General features: G+C 46.3%; 1 protein-coding gene across 1 annotated transcript; it reads left to right on the top strand.

The window, feature by feature from the left end:
• Positions 1-144: 144 nt before the first annotated feature.
• On the top strand, positions 145-19,727 carry RETREG3 (reticulophagy regulator family member 3). Its single transcript, XM_065422810.1, has 10 exons — positions 145-338; positions 6,164-6,270; positions 8,455-8,485; positions 10,517-10,643; positions 11,524-11,608; positions 12,044-12,181; positions 12,729-12,808; positions 13,402-13,534; positions 14,584-15,031; positions 17,473-19,727. The coding sequence occupies exons 1-10, from the start codon at positions 145-147 to the stop codon at positions 17,528-17,530; spliced, it is 1,401 nt and encodes a 466-aa protein (XP_065278882.1). The 3' UTR covers positions 17,531-19,727.
• Positions 19,728-20,062: the final 335 nt, after the last annotated feature.

Genomic DNA, 20,062 nt, shown 5'->3' on the forward strand with positions numbered 1-20,062 from the left:
CTCTGCATTTCCCCAGTGGGTTCCGCCATGCCGATCGCGGCGCGAGGGGGTGGCGGTTGGTAACCCCGCGACGGGGCAGGGCTGACCCGGCCCGCCTGTGACGTACCGGCGCGGAGCGGATGTTGATCCCCTGACGGGGAAGCGATGGAGGCCGCGGCCGGAGGGAGCCGGGCGGGCGGCCCCGGCGAGCGGGAGCAGCGGGTGCGAGCGCTGAGCGCCGCCCTGCGGGCCCGGCTCGGGCCCTACGAGCCGCTGCTGAGCGCGCTGCAGGCGGCGCTGGTCTGGGAGCGGCCGGGCCGCAGCGCGCTGGGCTGGGCGGGCGCGCACGGCGCCTTCTGGTGAGAGCGGGCCGGGCTCGGGGGGGGGTCGGGGCCGCGTGGGCAGCTGCGTTCATCTCCCGGCTGTGCCGCCCGCCCGCCCGCCCGGTGCTCGGCGAGTCCGGGCCCGCAGCAAGATACTCGGGGGCCGGGAAGGTGCATCCGGTGCTGGAGCTCGGAGAACGGGGCTCGCCGGGGCTGAGCTCGAGCGCGCTGCCGGCGGCGCTCCGGGGGATGCTGATGTGTAAATGTAAACTGAGGGCGAGTAACTCTCCGCTGATCCGAGTCTTGCTTTGTAGCGTCCGCTCGCCGAGCTTCGTGCCGGCGCCTGCACCTGGTCCCGTTCGGAGTTGGGTTGGTGATGGTTTGTAATGTTGCCGCAAGAACGACTTGTGCCACGTGTCAGTGGTGTGTCCCACCGGTGATTGTGAGCATAATGCCTGTGGACATGGAAAACCAACGTACCACTTCGCATGGAAGACTGTTGTTATCTAAGGTTTCAGAGTAGCCGCCGGGTTAGTCTGTATCCGCAAAAAGAACAGGGGTACTTGTGGCACCTTAGAGACTAATCCATTCCCAATGGGAGTAGGTTTCGCGACTGACTAGGTCTAGGACATTAATGTCCTGTACATACAGTTTTCTGTCAGTAGTGACCGGTTTCTACTTAAGTCTAAACTAAACCTAGTTTAATGTTTGTGTGATTAGAGTCAAATGGTCTGTCAGCAACTTGGTAGAATCTGTTGCATTGAGTGGATTCTCATGAAATGAGTAAACAGGTCACGTGAAGTTCTAGAGTCTTTGGCAGTTGTGCTGGCTAGTTCAAGTAAATAGCCATTTCCTCTTCTCCTACAAAGAAACAAGTGCATTGTCTTTCTCCTGTAGAGAAACAGGCGAGTTTGAGCTGTTCTAATAAAGAGGAGTGTGTGATTAGTTTGGGTCAGTGGTGTATGTTTCTGGTAGTCTATGGCTCTACTTCCTTAACAGGGCCCTGTGCCAAGAATGGATGTTCAAGTGTCTTATGTTTTCATAGCTCTGGCCATGGTCTTCCAACAACCTCATGCAGCTGGGGGAGAGGAGGGGAGGGGACTGACTTGAAACAAAAGAAAAAGCTTTTGTGATGGTTGTAGCACTGTTCTCTTGCTCCTTCCCCTCACCTCCCTGGGGATTTTCCACATCCTACATCAGTCGCCAACCTTCTGATGGCGAGAGAATGATATGGTCCAAAGGGAGCCTGAGCCAATGCTAATAAGTTAACCAAAGAGCATTGTTTTCTGGGTAATTACAAGTGTAGATCCTCCCTCCAGGGGCTGAGCATAGGGGTTGTGGAGAACCAGCCCTTCATGGTGAAACTGACTACAACTTAGGCCACTGGGTCTGACCCTACAAAGAAATGGGAGATAAAGTAACACTTAATCTCAATAGTGAAGTCAAGCAAAGTCCATCTAGCTGTGTTCGCATGGCAAAGCCTTGGCCAGCTGGCAGTTTCATGTAAGAAACAATTCTCCAGTTAGACTAAAAGCAGTAAAATGCAGCAGTGTAAGTGTGAGTATGGTCGATGGGGGTCCCATTCCTGAGGTGCCTGGAACTCTTGAGTAGGCTCTGACTGGCCAAAGTCACACGATTAGGAAGAGGGAAGATTCAAAGTGGCTGACATTGGGAGCCCTTTCTAGCACATAACGTTGGGGTCAAGGTCTCCACTGTGAAATAACATTCACAAAAAGTAGGAAATGTATAACAGGGTTTCCTGATGATCAGCTTGGGCTTCCAGGTGTTTCATTTGTTAATCAGAAGGCTGTCTCATCTGGCAGTTTTCAGAGTCTGTTTAATCTCCAGGCAGTGTTACAAAAACAATGCTGTTTGAACTCCAGTTTTACACTGGTGGCAGCAGGAGGATGAGCACGTAAAAACACGTTCCGAAGGTTTTATTGTACAATCCTTTACCCAGTTATCACTCTGGTAGTCCTGGGTAGTAACTTGTTTTCTGAGTCAGTGTGAGACTGTTCAAAACTGGGAACTGTTGCCCAAAGAAATCTATTAACTTGCTTCTATGGTGACTGGTTATTGCAGTGGTCTCATAAATTCAGTCTCAATATCCGGCTCCGGGGGCCCCACAAAGGACTAACTGGGAGTCATTTGTATGGCAGGGAACCAAGTAGTGAGACAAAGTAATTATTCAAAGTTGCCACTGCCTGGAGGTACCATTGTCATTCTCCGAACACTGACATGGACAAAGCAAGTTGCAGCTGCAGTGGCAGGAGTAGCTGTAGCACATTGTAATGGACAGGATGGTTGGGAGGGTAATGGGGAAGTAATTCCCAATGCATGTCTTGCGAAGAGGCTACTGCGCTTCATGTTTGTTTAAAGCAGGGGTTCTCAGACTTTTGTACTGGTGACCCCTTTCACACAGCAAGCCTCTGAGTGTGACCTCCCCTTATACATTAAAAACACTTTTTAATATATTTAACACCATTATAAATGCTGGAGGCAAAGCGGGGCTTGGGGTGGAGGCTGACAGCTCGCGACCCCCCATGTAATAACCTTGCGACCCTCTGAGGGGTCCCGACCCCCAGTTTGAGAACCCCTGGTTTAAAGTTCTAATATAAAAATGCCTAAAAGAGAAGTTGTCTCCGTATGTAACCATAACTCTGCTGGAGTTCTTGGACACGCTCTTGTTAGGACGTTTATACAGAAAACGTGGCTATGTCAAGGGAGTTTAAACGATCCCTGATATTTAAGCTGCAGGCAATTATCTTCATAGCTTCATGCACTGTGCTTCTCAGTGGTATCCAGATGCCTCATTAGTTTGGTTTTACTCTTCCATTGCGATTTCCATCTGCATTGCCTCCAAGAGGGAATTGTGAAGTGACCTTAGCGAGGGGAATCAGTGACGCTGTGACTGTCAGGAGGAACTGCTTTCATTGGACAATCAGCCACTTATGGTTATGAAGGGTCACATGCTCTTGTTTTGACAGCACTTAACTGTGGCATTTGTCTAATACCGGGCCCTGGTAGGAAGGCTTATGTGAAATTACCTCTTCTATGCAATATCTGTTTCTCTGGGTTTTCAACAAATAATCTCCAGATTTAAACCACCATTTGGGAAAGGGATAAACTGTTAGCATGCACTCCTAATCAAATGACTGCGTAGACCCACTTAGCTGTAGTTAATGATTGCTAGGCTATAATTGACCCTTTGTGTGTTTTCTTACAAAAACAAAATAGCCTACGTGCTGATGTTTGGCATAGGATGGCATATCTATGTCCTGCTGTTGTATTTTTGGTCATGTTCCAGTCTGATTCTTCTAGGCATTTATCTAATCTTCAGAATTCAACCATTTCTGTTGCTTTCCTTTGTGCATCTACTTCTTGCACTGTGTATTTGTCTGGATGGATTTCAATGCAGGCTTATTCATGTTGACTTATTGACTGCTGAGTATTTGAACCTTGAGCTGTGGAATTTAAATGATCTGCTTTTCTTCCAAAACTGGATTCACAGCTTACAAGATATCACGGGGTGGGGGGAGAATCTAGTGCCAGAACACAACATAAGAATGGCCATACAGGCCAGACCAATGGTCTATCTAGCCCAGTATCCTGTCTTCCACCAGTGGCCAGTGTCAGAGACTTCAGAGGGAATTGAATGAGGGCAGTTATTGAGTGATCTATCCCCTGTCATGCAGTCCCAGCTGCTGGCAGTCAGCGGTTTAGGGGGACACAGAGCATCTGGTTGCATCCCTGGCTTGATGGACTATCCTCCACAAACTTATCTAATTCTTTTTTCAACGAAGTTATACTTCTGGCCTTCACAACATACCCTGGCAATGAGATCCAAAGACTGATTGTGTGTTTTGTGAAGAAGTACTTCCTTATGTTTGGTTTTTTAAATCTGCTGCCTATTCATTTCATTGGGTGACCCCCTGGTCGTTGAATTATGGGAAGGAGTAAATAAGACTTCTTGATTCACTTTCTCCATGCTATTCATGATTTTATAGACCTCTGTCATATCCTTCTCCTTAGTTGTCACTTTTCTAAGCTGAACAGTCCCGGTCTTTTTGACCTTTTTTGAATTCGTAGAGGGTTTAATTCTTTAGGGTAGGTCTACACTTACCCAGTAGTTCGGCGGCGAGCGATCGAACTTCTGGGTTCGACTTATCGCGTCTTGTCTGGACGCGATAAGTCGAACCAGGAAGTGCTCGCCGTCGACTGCGGTACTCCTGCTCGGCGAGAGGAGTACCGCGGAGTCGACGGGGGAGCCTGCCTGCCGCGTGTGGACCGAGGTAAGTTCGAACTAAGGTACTTCGAACTTCAGCTACGTTATTCACGTAGCTGAAGTTGCGTACCTTAGTTCGACTTGGGGGGTTAGTGTAGACCTGCCCTTAGTCTCTTAAACTACTGGAATGTCTGCTTGTTTTGGTATGGATTTTAAACTCTAACTGGCATTGTACCATGGTCTGACCATGCTATTTGAGCATAAGTGGGAAAATAGCCATATGGAGATGAGCTACACAGCATTTCTTCTGATTCCATCAGTTTTTTGTCCTTAATCAATCCACAACAAACTTTTTTAATGCTAAATGCAACTTGTCTTTTTGCCTGATCTTTGCCCTGTGAATTCCCTCCATGGGACCTGTCACTTGCTTGGCCCTACCAGCTGGTGCTTTATGCTAGACAAACACGTGTCCTGAACAGTCCAGATGACTGTGATTAAAAATAGATAAGAGCTTTGGTACTGAACCTTACTATTGTCATAATTAAGCAATAATCCCTACAAAAATCAGCTAGTCTTTCCACTTGACTGATTTACTTAATAGCCTGAGGCGAAGCTGAAGACTGGACAGACATTGAGCTTGTGAGCTATTTCAGCAGCTGAGGATGGGAATTAGGGGTACTGGTGTCAAACTGATAATTACTTTTTTAGAGTCTTTTCAGCAGCTGACAATTCCAGATGAGCACCATTAAGTTCAGGATTCTGTGTAGGGAGTAGGAGTCTCGTAGGGAGGGACCCGTCTGCAAGCAGAAAACCTCAATTCTCAAAACTAACTACCTTTTAAACTAGAAAGTGAGGAGGAAGGTGACAGTTTGTTCCTTGGGACCACTGATGGCCTCCATCAGACTAGCTATAAACTGAGGCCGTGTGGCACAGAAACCCTGAGCAAACATGAAACATTTCTTTAGGGTTCTAGAGGCAACTTGGTGTAAAAACAACCACTCCTGCTGCCCAGGTTAGGTGAGTGGAGGACTGGTTTGTCCTCCCTTCCTCCATCATATAACTCTTTTTCCAGGCTGTCTGGTTAGTCCGAGGTGTAATGGATACAAGACGAAGAACACTCATTAATAAAGTTATTTTGCATCTCCCAATTCCTGATTAATTCAAAAACCACTTTGACTGGGAATTGGAGGCATCTGCCAGATCCTGAATAGTGCACAAAGCCAGGCATCTTTAATGTCAGCGTGGCTTGTGGAAATGCCGACAGACTAACTATAGTGGTGCACACATCACTCTTCTCATACTGCCTTGCTGCGGTTGTTAGTTGCTGTACTCCCTGCTCATTCAAGAGAGTAAGATACAACTGGTATCTTTAAAGTAAATATAAAATTATTTTAGAAATAAATTGGGATAAGCGCAGAACACCCGAGTAACAGGAATATCCCGTTCCATGGATCTGATACCAGTTTTGATTTGAGATGTCTGCTGCCCCCAAAGACCAAATGAGCTATTTTCTTATTTCACCCAACCCAGTTGGTCAGTGCGTTTAGCTAGAGGTGCTAATTTGAGAGGCCTGGTACAACAGTCGAAACAGACCCACGTGCTCACTGCTGATTCTTTCTCTGCTTCTTTTTTGCAGTTTTTTGGCACTGACTTCCCTTCGGCTGGTGTTCTTGGTTGCATTTGGCCTGATAATAATAGTTTGTTTAGATCAATGGAAGAATAAAATCTGGCCTGAAATTAAAGGTAAGATGCAGCAGTAAGAGCTGGCCCCTGAAAATGACACCTGTTTCTCAACTTCCTACCATACGCTCTTTTTCTGCACCATTTGGCTTTAAATATGTCTCGGACAGAGTCACAAAGGGCTAGATTCACAAAAGGACTTATGCGGGTAAATCCCAGAACCAGGCCCCACGGGGACTTGCAAAATCCCCGCAGAGCTGCTGCCAAACCCTGCATGTGCCTAAACTCGCGCGGCACCTAAGCTTTTGCAGTAAAAGTTCGCTAGGTGCCTATGTTTTTGCCCCTGAGCATGTGCACTGCAGTCCCATGCTGGCATGTGAACGCCTCAGCCCCGGTGCAGTGCCCGAACTGGGGAAAGGAGACCTGCCCTCTGTCTAGCTTGCCTGTGGAGCCTGATCCATTAAACTGCCTCAGAGTAGGCCACGAATGTGAACAGCTGGTGGGGGGGCTTCCCTCATAACTTCTAGCCCAGTGGTTAGGCTGCTCACCTGGGATGTGGGAGAACCCCTGGTTCAAGTCCCCCCTCCACCTCTGGGAGAGAGAATTTGAACAGGGGTCTACTACCTCTCAGGTGAGTACTCTAATCTGTGCGCTGTGCGATCCTGAGGGGAGATGCACGCTCTCTCCCGCTCCTAATGAAGCTGTTCCAACAACTTTTTACATTATTTATTCACTGTGGAACAGGAGGACTGGATCCTGGGTCTCCCACGTCCTGGATGAGTGCTCGGCCCACTAGGCTGCAAGTCATTCTCATGCCTCTGGGCTTGTGCGGGCAGTTTTGTTGCTCTCTGGCCCAATGACTTTTTAAAATTATTTTTGCACAGTGAGGTAGCCCTACATCAGAGTATCCTGTAGCCCAGTGTTTATGGCCCTTAGCTGAGATGTGGCAGATCCCAGTTCAAATCCCTTCCCCCGTGAGGTGGAGGGGGGACTTATCTGGGGTGTGGAGACCCCCCAGTTTGAGGGCCCTAACCACTTGGCTAAGAGTTCTGAGGGGGGTCGTCGTCCTTCTCCTCTTCCTCTCCTTGCACAAGGTGCCTCGTGCCAAGAGCGGGTTTGAATCCCAAGCAGAAGCAGGTGCCTATATCAGAGGGGCGGGGCATAGCACAGACCCCCTCAGCTTGGCTCCTCCCAGTGGCTGGCTTACGTGAGGAGCCAGTGACACACTTTGATATTCCAGTAGTGCCCACAATGGATTGACTGCACAGAAGACACAAGTCTGCCCCAACGAGCTTCCAATTTAAGAAATCAGAGCTTGCAGGATAGGACTGAATTAGTTTTCTCACTTGAACACACTGGAAATTGTTTTCAGAGTGTTTGTAAGGTAGTAAATGGTGGTTGTCAGAGACCCAGCCTCATTATGGAGATTCTGAGAGGGGCGGAATCTTCAAGAACTGTCAGTTACTTGAATACCAAAGTGTTTAGTAAATCACCAGCTCTAACGTAGAACTCCGCCATCCTTGCCTTGAACACGTGATAAGATTTGATGCACAGCCCGTTCACCACCTAAAAACAAATCGGTGTGTGATCTGCAGGCTCCCAAGGGGTAACTCCCTGGCTAGCTAGTCGAGGTTAGGTAATAAGCGTTAATATTGTCTTCCAAGAGACAACACAAGCTGAGGCATAGAAGCTGGCAGTGATTCCTGGCATCAACTTTCTTTGGAAGGTAGGCAGGCTTATGGTGGCTGTGTGCTGCTAATTGTTTCTACTTATCTTGAGGGTTGCATATTCAAGTCCCTCAGTAGCCCTGAGCTGTGCCAGTTCTCTAAGCTAGCCTGTCCCTGGGTCACTTATCAACCCCAATCCAGGAAGTAAGGCTCTCCTGGATGTCTCCAAATTATGAGCAAATTGTCCATCCCTCAGCACACCCAGTACAGTAATGGGTGTGTAGGCTGTATGTTGAAACAGGACTGGTAGTTCTTGCTTGTGGTTAAGACTAAAATGAGCTATTAGTGATTTGCAGAACAGAATAGCATTCCAGTCACTCTCTTTAATGGTACCTGTTGTGACACAGAGGGGAGGCCTGTCCTATGAGAATATGATGCAGAGCAACAGATTTTTGGTTAATTACCTTTATCAATCACACTGGTTGTTTCTCAACCTCATACAAGTTAAACTCCCATTAGCTAAACATTCTTACAGCAAAATTCCTTGCAACTAATTCAGTGTCTGTTCTTAATATTTTAGTGGCAAGATCTGACGAATTGGACAATGAGAGGTATGGAACGCTAATTAAATCCCTCTTCTTTTTTTTTTTTTTTTTTTTGGTTTGCTGCTGTGTTGGTACTTTGTTATGATGACAGAACTTACTCATTTTTTGCACATGTTTGTCATATCTGCTCAGTTTCAGAGGAAGCATTGAGTGGGGGGTTCTGTTCTGCCTCTGCCACAAGCTTTGGTTGTGACCTTGGGCCAGTCACTGAATCTCTCCCTGCCCACACAGCCCCCTGTGTAAAATGGGGATAATGTTCACGTCAGCTTTGTAAAGACCCCACTATGTTAAAAAAGTTTTCTGTTGTGCCTTTAAAGTGTATTGAGAGCTTCCTTGCAAGTGACAGAATAACCCTTCTTGAAACAAGAGAAACTTGTCAAACTTCTCTGACCAGAGCTGGATGCACTGCAGGCTTCCCTGGTAGTTAGTGAGACCCTGAGTGCAGCATTAACAACAAAACTAGAACTCTCTTGGGGTTTTGTCCTCCATAACAGTACTTTCCTCTCTCCAGGCACAGCTTACATAGGAATGGTCTGACCCAGTCTGACCATTCCTGTCCATCTAGCCCAGTATCCTGCCTTCCAACAGTGGCCAATGCCTGATGTCTCAGAGGGGATAAACAGGGCAATTTCTGTCAATCCCGTGCGGTCTAGTCCCAGCTTCTGACAGTCAGAGGTTTAGGAACACCCACACCATGGATTCTGTCCCTGGCTGTCTTGGCTAATAGCCATTGATGAATCTATCCTTCATGAACTTATCTAGTTCTTTTTTTAACCCAGTTGTACTTTTGGCCTTCACAACATCCCCTGGCAATGAGTTCCACAGGTTGACTGAGCAAAGAAATCCTTCATTTTGTTCGTTTTAAACATGCTGCCTATTAATTTCATTGGGTGACCCCTGGTTCTGGTGTTGTATGAAGGGGTAAATAACACTTCCTTTTTCACACCGTTCATGATTTTATAGACCTGTCATATCTCCCCTTAGTCGTCTCCTTTCTAAGCCAAATTATCCCAGTCTTTTAAATCTCTCCTCATATGGAAGCTGTTCTACACCCCTAATCATTTTTGTTGCCCTTTTCTGTACCTTTTCCAATTTTAATGCCTTTTTTTTAGATGGGACGACCAAAACTGCACATCAAGATGTGGGTGTACCATGGGTTTATATAGTGGCATTATATTTTCTGTCTTCTTATCTATCCCTTTGCTAATGGTTCCTAACAGTCTGTTAGGACTGTTTTTTTGTCGGCTCTGTTGTTCACGTGCACTAAATAGCCAAATTAGTCTTTCAAAAGTTACATTGTAAAACTCCTCAAATGTTCGAAAACCACCTAATCAAGTGTCAGCAAAGCACGTCTCTCTTGCAAGTGACCTGGCACAGGAGGAAGCACTCTTCCGAAGGCACAGATACCATGTGACCGAAGGTTAATGAGCACCAGCAGACACTGCCAAAAGTAGCCTTTCAAAAGTGACAACGAATTTCCACCAACTAGGTCATAGGGCTCTTTAGAAACTTGGCACTGAATTCTTACAGGGAGTGGGGAGGTGTAAACACCAAGAAATAACTCTACTGTCCTGGCTAAATCCCCCTGCCTCAGCCGTAGCTGAATCTTCAAGCAGGGCTTTCCTCCATTTCACTGCAACTCATTCTAAGCTGTGTTAGTGATCCCCAAATCCTTGTGTGCTCTAATCGGATGCACGTGATTGCTATGGGAGTTTGCACAACATGAGGCTTGCCAGCTGCCTTTGACGTCCAACAACTTGCAAGTTCTTGCATTCTAATTGCAGTACTCAGCTAATTATTAGCTGTCTGTAATTTAAAGAAAAATGGGGTGCATATTGAATGGCATACGGGTCTAGCTATTTGATTTTTCCAAATACTAGGTCTGGTCTTCCAGACTTTGGGCACCTGGTGGAGGGGGGAGAAAGTGGTCTTGAAACAATGCTTCTGTAGTGAAGAGTGCCCTATATTAAGGTCAGTTTAGTAACACCATGTGGCTCAGTAGACACCTGCTCACTAATTATTCTGCCTTCTCTGTAGCTGGGGCTATGTTCACCCTCAGTTGCTGAGTGTGCCGGAGCTGTGTCACCATTTAGCTGATGGATGGGTTACTGGGGTCACCTTCTTAAGGAATCTCTTCGTTTTCAAAAGGCAAAATCCCGGCAAGGTAAGAGCACACTTGCTTGGGCAAACTAAACACTCGGCATCTAATCTTTGATGCAGACAGCCACTCTGTGTATTGCAGGAGCATCCAGAATGGGTAAGTGTATTCCAAACATAAGATGTTCCCTGCCCTGAAGAGCTCCCATTTTGAAAAAGGGAGGTGGGAAGGGATCGAGCGTACAAGTGAACGGGACGGGGAGGTGGGAAGGGATCAATCGTAGGAGTGAGCAGGGCGGGGAGGTGGCATCTTTGCTTGTTGATTTCATTTTGTTTTATTTAGCAGTAAATGTAGCTGTTCCTTCTGTGGGTATTGGTCTGAAGTGTCTGCTATTAACCTCACAGTTCTTTCTCTGAGTCTGGCTTTTAATAACTTAAAAACCAAGCCAGAAAGTGGTTTGAGAAACTTTTATTCCCCTCAAGTCCTATAGAACCAGTGTTAGCCTACTGACAACTGTGATTGTATGGGTAGTATGAAGAGGCTGAATACTTAGATGCTTATTACTGTGATCACAGCCTCATAAAACATGCCCCTACTCCCGCCTTTGGAGGGGACCATCTCCCACAACCTTACATCTGCTTGTCAGCACAGACATTGTAGAATCCTACCCTGCCTACAGCAGTGAGCAGTAACTTAAGTTCCCTTTAAATTGCCAAGGTGTCTTGGGATGATAGACAAAAACTCTTAAAATGAGACTGTGTTGGTACCTCTCCTAATGAAATAGGATCGCCTAAGAAGACCGGAGTATCCAAACCGTGTTGCTGATATTTGATCTGTTGTTTCTTGGCTGGAACTCTCTAGAAAACAAGCCAGTTACACCAGCTGAAGTCACCTGATTCCGTTATTTTAATGCTATGGAAACTCATGCTTTCTCCTATGCCTCCAGTTTTGCCTTTTAGTGTGTGGAGTCTTTACGTTCTTGGCTGTTCTGGGCCGATACATTCCTGGACTCTTGCTCTCATACCTTATGCGTAAGTACAATATTCCTCAGTCAAACAAGGGGTTGTATACAGAGCGCTGGGGCAGTATCGCTAACGTAGACTCAAAGGTGCAGCTGATATGAACGGCTAACATTCTGACAAATAGAATGTAAAATGCCGTTGCTCTTGTACTAGAATGTTAGTGTTAGGACAGATTGGCCAGCGAGCCCCAAACAGGCTCTAGGTGCATGTCTGTCTAGGCAGATACATGCTCTAAATGCTCTAGCATGTTGGTTGCTATCTTAGTTCTAGTAAATCGGCACAGATCTGCACTGCTCTCTACCTAGCTTCTGACGCATTGGATTGTGTGCATACAGCACAGCAAAACTGAGTCTTGAATCTTTATACTGCATCCCAAAACACTTGATTGACAGATCCGTTAAGTAGCACAGGCCAGTTTCTAACCAGCTTCCCCATTTACCTCAGTGCTTTTCATCCTGCTGTGGCCTCTCGCCGTGTACCACAGACTGGGGCAGCGCATGTACATGAAGCTGGAGCCAGCTCTGCAGCGGTTGGATTTCAGCGTTCGAGGCTACATGATGTCAAAGCAACGAGTGAAGCAATGTAAGACTCCAAGAGTGTCTGAAACTAGCCAAACAGCTGGCCCTTGAAATCGACAAACAGTTGCTGACGTGAACCCCCAATCATAGGGCATGACAGCAACCGCCTGGGTAGTTCAGCATTCTTTTTGAGTCCTCTTGTCAAATATTCGCAGCCCCTCCACAGAGATGAAGCTGTGCAACTACACTGGGTCCCTGCTTCAGATGAGAGCTTTCTACAAATTCCCAATGGCTCCCAGCCTTTCCCCCTTTCTCAGCTATGGGAACACAAGGGCACTAAGGTGCTGCTTGGTGAAAGCTGATTTTTGCCTGTAGCGTCTCTCTCCAATGTGAGGTTGCTGCTGAGCATGTTCCATTTGGCACTAGATCTGCAACAGCCCAAACCAGAAACTAGAGAGCCCACGTTTAACACAACAGCTTTTTGAGCTGTGGTAGATTGACACCCTTTGGTCTACATTTGAAGTGACTTTCTGCTGTGCGTAATGTTATGCTTAAATGTTGCCTTGTCTGCCCTGGCAATAATGGGAGATTTCTGCTTTGACTCATGGCAGTGCGCCAGCGAGCGCTGAACCGGGAACCTGCTGATGCTGGGACTGACAGTGAAGAAGAACTTGCTGCGTTCTGTCCCAAGGTAACCAGGCATCTCTGCAAATTTCAAAACCAAGTGAGAAAGCCTCCAGTGCATTGATGGCTTTGGTGTGTCTGAATCAGGTTTGTGATAAAACTGCAGCCTTGGAATGCTCTCTGGCCTCAAGCCTAGGGTATCAGGTGGAGAGGAATATCTGGGCCGAGTCTGGCTGCAGGCTTTCATACACTGTCGAGCCTTCCTGTGCTCCGAGATTAGTCTGGCTGCAGTGCTCCCAGCCCACTTAATTAAACCCACATCTTATCTGTGTATCTTAAAAGCTTGAACTTTCCAGTCCTTCCGTCTGAAGGACCCAACTCCCAAAGGTACATCCGTTACCTTTTCCACACCCCTGCTCTGAATCCTGTCCAAAGCCAGATGTTGCACCTGGATTGGCCATCAGGGTATTGCAGAGCAGTGTGGAGCCAGCACCCCACACCCCCTCCTTCACCCGCCATGGGGTAGCAAAGCAGCAAGCAAGTCTCATGTGGGAGCCTGTCATGCTGGGTCATCAGAATCTTTCTAGCTTGGATCACAGAAACAATCTGAGCCAGTAGCGCTGATGTTTTTCTAACTGTGTTTTCTTCTCTGCTTCAAAGCTGGATGACTCTGTAGTTGCTAAGGAACTGACTATCTCCGACTCTGAGCATTCAGATGCTGAAGTTTCCTACACTGAGAATGGGACGTTTAACCTGTCAAGGGGACAAACTCCACTGACTGAGGGATCTGAAGGTGAGAGAGAAGAAACAGCCTCCTAAAGGCAAAGGGACTCTACTCTTCCCTCCTCAGCATCCACCACCCTGAAATGAGGAAAATAGACCAGATGCATTCCCTGAGAATTGAGCTCTGGTGTATAATGTTCACCTGCTACCTGCCACAGGATGAAGAGCTCACTGTCCTGTCTGAATAGATCCAGTTTCCACATATGGTGCCTAGATATGGCACAGAGTGCTTGGGAAGAGCAGCATAACCTGATGCTGGTACAAAGTGACAGCATTAGCACGTTTCCTATTCACGCCATTAGTGAATGGAGGCAGCTAATTCTCTGCTTTAAGGAATATTCATATTCTGTTTACAGCTACCCAAAGAGGGAATGTGAGCTGTCAGACTAGGCCTTCTGCGAGATGGTCTGACTAGAAAGTGTCTGCCAGGGCAGGCACACAGATGATCTAAGCCTTTTCAGTGTGGAAATGTTGCACTGGTTTAACTAAAGGTGTCCCTTTAAACTAAGGCAATTAAACCCATGCAAATTCCTGGGTAGATGCTTATTCTGGTGTACCTTAATCAGTTCCTAATTCAGTTTCTCTCAAGTTAAGTAAGCCTGGTTTAAACCGAGATGAGTGTCCACACAGGGGTTTGTACCAATTTAGTTAAATGAGTTCAAAATGTAACACCTATAGTAAAACCAGTGCAATATACTCATATAGCTGAGCCCTTAATCTCAGAGGGTTCAACATCTGAGTACCCTCTGCTGGCTGACGGTGAAAGAAGCCTGGTAGGACATGCTTTCTCTCCGCACTAGCTGTCCCCTGCAGTATCCTCACTCTCTTGGATAAGAAAGCAAGTTTTGTCTGTCGTGCCTGCCAAAGAAAAGTGACACTAAGTGTAGCTTGGTCAGAGGAGGCAAGCGGGTGGTGTGTTTGGGGACCAGGATAATGGTTTCTTTCATCAAAGATGGCTGAACTCTGCAGGGGATCAGTATGACACTGTCTGTGGCACTTGCCTGATGGGTTTGGATAGTCCATGCTATAAGCTTACAGCTGTTTCTTGTTCCCTTCTAGATCTTGATGGTCACAGTGACCCTGAAGAATCTTTTGCCAGGGATCTCCCTGACTTCCCTTCCATAAATCCAGAGGTGACTGGAATAGATGATGAAGATGACACCAGCATTGGGATTCCCAGCCTTGCTTACCGCTCGCAGGGCATGGAAGAGCTACGTCACCCGTATGACCAAGAAGAAGCTGTCCCTGCGCTCCTACTAGGGGCACTGCCCTCTGCACACAATCTTACAAATAACTTAGCTGGATTTGTCACCAGAGGCATGATACAATTAGCCTTGTCAGGAGCCTCTCAGCCAGGCCCTGTATACAGTGACAATCCCCAGAGAGGCACAAAAACCTATCTTAGAACCTCCAGCTCTGACTTGGACACTGATGCAGAAGGGGATGACTTTGAACTGTTGGATCAGTCCGAGCTGATCCAGCTGGATCCAGCTGGCTCCCGAAGCCAGTAAGCAATCACACTTCCTTTCCTTCTGATTTTTCTGTCATGAGTAGCAGAGGGGAATCTTCAGAAGAAAAAGCGTTGTACAGTAATCTAAATTGTCTCCTGTGGGTACAAGTAGTATGGCAACCAATCCTGGCTGGGTACATCACTGTGATGTGAATTTGCGGGGCTAGCTTGGATTTCAAAATAAACCATGCTTTGGTAATTCACAGGGCAGAGGCTTTTGATGCGATAGCCCCAGTAGCACCCACACATCACTCTGCATTGTCTATTGTGACGCTCCTTGCCCTAAACCAAACCTGCTCACTTGAAACAATAACTGCTGAGTGTGTCTGCAGCTCTAGTGCCCCTTGGCAGACCGACTTCAATCTCAGATAGGAATGTTCCTGCACCAGCCCAGTCTCTCGCATGCAGACACTCAGCAGAAGGTGAACAGGACTGGCTTCCTCTTAGAAACCTGGATTATGCTATTTTAACTTTAAAACAAAAATTCCCTACTCCTAAGTCACGCATAAAAATAACTGACATTTCTCCCTCCTCCCTCAGCAGTATCCAGCTGTCTTGGGTAGAAAAAAACAATCTAATGGCAAAAGCAGTTTCCTCACAAGTAATGACAAAATTCATATTGCTCCCATCAAAACCCAAGCTTTCCAGTGACGCTAGTTTATAAAAGTCATAATGGCAATAACTCATCTACTGTGCTGGTCCCAGTCCTTCGGGGAGCATCTGTGCAGCACCTGCTATTGCATTGCCTTTCTAAAAGGAAGGGGCTTAGTGCTGGATTGACACTCTGCAGAACTAAATTCTCCCACTTGACTCTAGAGCAGCTACCGCCTGGGCAACAGCAATACTACATTCCATACCCTGCCCTGCCCTGGAACTCCTACTGCCTGAGGGGGGTGGAGGGGATTCAGTCTCCATGGCCCATTTAGTTCTTGGCCTCTGTGACATTGCCCAGTCTGAGGCAGTATTGTGCAGTGAGGACACCTGGCCACTAGACTGCCAGTTCATGTCACACAAGCCACCAAACAACTAGGAGCTGGTGACTATTTTGGTCACTTTTAGACTTGAGCCAGCAACCTGAAGGGGAGGCTCTGTAAACTGACTGGCCTGAGCCATCCAGTCCCTAAATTTCCCAGTGCTTTTCTAAGCCATAGAAATTGATACCGATTACACTTGTGCAGCAAGCAGCTTATCTTTTCAGGGAAATTCTCTTGTTCAATTCAATTCTAGCTTTCATTTTATTTGTGCATTTTTAAGTCAAAGTTAGGCAGAATGTAGACTACCTGTCTGGAAATCATGGCCATATAGAAATCTAAGCTATAAAATGGACATGTGTTGGTATTGGATTTAAATTCAGGAATTAGGTGACTTTTCTAGGTTATGAATAAGAAAAAAACTAAGGATGTTTTATCCATAATTAGTATCAAATCAATCAGTAGGATAAAAGTCAACCTTAGCTATGGTGCAGCAAGGGCACCTCATAATAACCAAAATGGACCTGGGCCTAAATTGGCATTGAAAACAAAATATAGAAATAGCTCCAACCCCAGATCCTTAATTGGGTTAATTTGGATACTGTATGTACTTGGCTATTATACAGTGTTAAAATTCTCATTAAAAATACAAAGATCTTGATCACTGAGCTTCGAAAGGAATCTGTGCCCTTTACCTACTATCAGACCTGCTTCTAGCTGCCTCTGCCGACATTCCTGCTTCAGTGCTGTGGTATCCAGTGTGGCTGGGATTATTCCAGTACCATGGATATGACTATAGAAAGTGCTCTGTGTAGGCTGCCTTCTCAGGAGTCTCTTGTCACTGCCTGCAGCTTTCCTGTCAGTAAACGGCCATTTTTCTTGGCTTGCAGGCTACATTAATACATGCAAAAGACTAGAATCTGCCCCATATCACTTGGGAGCAATAACTAAATGAGCCACTAACTAGCACTTTAAATTGTTTGAAACCATTAACCTGGGACTAGATTCTAAAATCTACTTAGTATAGTCATTCTGCTCACCTACAAGGCTCTGATGGTGTCCTCCTCAGTTGATCTAGTGAAATTTTAATTCTTATTGGTAAGGGAATTTCTGGGAATAATTCTTTAACGTAAGAGGAGCATATTGCAGGAAACTACCATGTTACTGGAACTGCCTTTCACCAAGGGCATGGAATGGGTGTAGAGAGCAGATCTCAATCTGTCACGCTGGACAGGTTGTCAGTCTCACTTTGGGGGTTGAGAGGCCTGTGATATAGGGAAGAGGAGCTGCCTCTTACAATGTGAAGCACTAGATTCTGGAACCAAGCACAGCAGGAGCCCAGGCATGCATATCTTTAGTAAAGCCCTAATGCAAACTTGCATGCCATCGTTTTGTTAAACAAAAGCCCTATGTGAGCACTTTGCAAACACTGAAATGAACTTTGTCATAAGACTTAATGTCTTGCAGATTGTTTGAAGAAAATGGATTCTCACTGTGCCAAACTGTACAACAATTGCATGAGTAACTTACAGCACCAGAGGTTCAAACTTCAGGTACAACGTGACAAGTTGACTTTTTTTAAACCTGGAAAAAGTATTTAACTCTTATGTGATATCTTGCCTTTTTCCTACTGTTTCCTCTTCTCTGCTGTGAGGAAGAACAAACCTTGTATGAAATCAGCCTTTTACACTCCACATTGGTGTTAATACCATGCTGTAAAACTGTTCAGAAGTTCTGGTGACCCTAAGTACTTTAAAACAAGATTTGCAGCTCCCCAAGTCAGAGGAAGTGCTCTAAACTCAGTTGGCTTTATTAGACAACAGGATAGATTAATTGTATCAAATCAGGGTAAAACAAGACAATATAAATCTTGAGTGGTGGTGTTCTCTGAAACATCCCTGTTTAATTGCATCTCTTTGTAAGCAATCAGCATAATCAAAACTAGAACTGAAAAAACAATGCTCAGTGCTAATGATTAGTCTATTTTCAGATGCATCTACTAGCGATTTAAGAGTCTGTGAACACCCAGTTTATTCCCTGAAGCACTAACAACACTTCCTGTATCACAGACTCGTTTCTTCAGCCATTCCTTTGACCCCAACCCCCCAAAAAGGCTGTGCGTTATGGGGGAGTGTTGTGGTACGAGCAGAGCTAGGACACCGGTGTTCTGAGCACGGATCTCCTACGGATGGCCTTCTCTGCCACCGGGCAAGTAACTTTGCTTCTCTATACTTCATTGTTCCTATTTAGAAGTTACTAGCCTCTTATGGGGGCTGTCAAGAGGAGAAAATAAACCAATCCATGATGAGCAGTGTAGGTTTCCCCAGACTATTCCCACTGCTTTTGCCAGCGCAGGCTCCAAAACGAAGCTTCATACACACCATGTTGTGAATTTTTGGAATCATATTTCCATACTCATTACAGCCCTCCTTGTCCATTGTGTAGTCACCACCATGGCTTTTAAGGCTGAAGAAGAATGCCGTACTCCACTTAAATCTCTGAAAATTCTTATGAGTTATGTCTTTACTAGTATAGGGTGTTGTAGCAGTGTTGGTCCCAGGATATTTTGTCTTTACTAGTGGCAGTCTACCTGTCTTTTCTCTCGTAGGGCCAGATAGAAAACCAACACCTTCTGCAGACTTAGGGGGACATTTTTTCTTTAATGTTCTGTGCTGAAGAAAATGACTTTTGTAGCAGAACCCCTCCAAATGATATATAACTATGGATGGGTGATGAGCACCTCTAGGTCAAAGTGCTTTCTTTGCTGCAGTGCAGAAAGGGAGAGCTAACCCATTGTAACAAACGGGGATGTCTGTTCTCAGCTGTGGCACAAGTGGTACTCGGGCTGCTTAAATATAATTCTTTGGAATACTCCTGACCTGGCCAGTCTCTCCCCCTCCCCCACACATAAATAAATAAATAAAATCTTCTAAAGTGCTGCTGCTTCCTAAGGATGGAAATGCAGAATCCTCTGCAGCAGTAAATGTTTGAAAATAGCATCTGTTAACTTTTTAACATTCTTTTGGAGCAGGGCCTGTTAAGTTCTAGTAGCATTAACAGATGCTATGCCCCACATTAATGAGCTACTTTTAAACAGGTTGCTTTTTCTTTTCTTTGGTTAAAATGCAGGGACCTCTGTGCTGTGGTCCCCACCACAAGTGTAAATTTGTAACTCCACCTAATGCCAAATCAGGTTTGTAGCCCCCACTGGGAGCAGAGTTCACCTGGTTTTGTGAACAATGTGAGACTTGGGGGAATCGTGTGATTTTACATTTTAATGGCTCTCTGGCAGTTTCCAAGATCTTTAGTAACTTGTGAAAACGTGTAAATTTGCTCAACTGAAACTTTCTGTAGACCAGCATATCCACTGTGAAAGCATCTAGTGCCCGCTGAAGTTGCACCATCTCTAGACTTCATGACTTTAGAATTTCATGACTTTAAAGCATTTTAAGACCGATGATACCACGCTGCCCTTTTTTTGCCAAATAATAATGTGAAGTCAGTAGTCACAAAATCAATGACGTTTCTAGGGAAACAATGCACCCAAAGGCCCGCCTAGCACAGCGTGCCGGGCTTGGTAACTTTTAAATGGGTTGGTTTTGATATCATGGGTGTGGCAATATCATCCTGTGTGTTTGTAGTAGCCACCATTGTGAACGTTTATAGTCATTGGTCAGTTTGCAGTTTTTTGAAGTGAGTTAAGTAAAATGTTGACGATAACTTAGTTTTTGTCTCTTTTTTTTTGGTTATTCTACCGGCTGGGGGTAGGTGGAATGAAATAAACAGCGGTTCGTCCCAGGCGTGTCCCTCTGGGGCAGGGGGGTGGGGGGCAGGGGCAGCTCTGTCCTGGGGGGGTCCCCTCTCGCGGGGGGGGCTGGGGCAGGGCAATGGGGCGCAGAGCGGCGCTTTCTCCCCTGGCGCTGGGCCGGGAGGCGGGGCCTGCGGGGAGGGGAGAGGTCATGGGGGTCACGGCCCAGGCACCATCTGCACGAGCCAATCAGATCCCAGTTCTCCTGTCAAGCGGCCCACGCCTAGGCTCCGCCCCGTCCCCGAGCCG

The sequence above is a fragment of the Emys orbicularis genome, chromosome 25 (genome assembly GCF_028017835.1).
Source record: "Emys orbicularis isolate rEmyOrb1 chromosome 25, rEmyOrb1.hap1, whole genome shotgun sequence".
Taxonomy (NCBI): Eukaryota; Metazoa; Chordata; order Testudines; family Emydidae; genus Emys; species Emys orbicularis.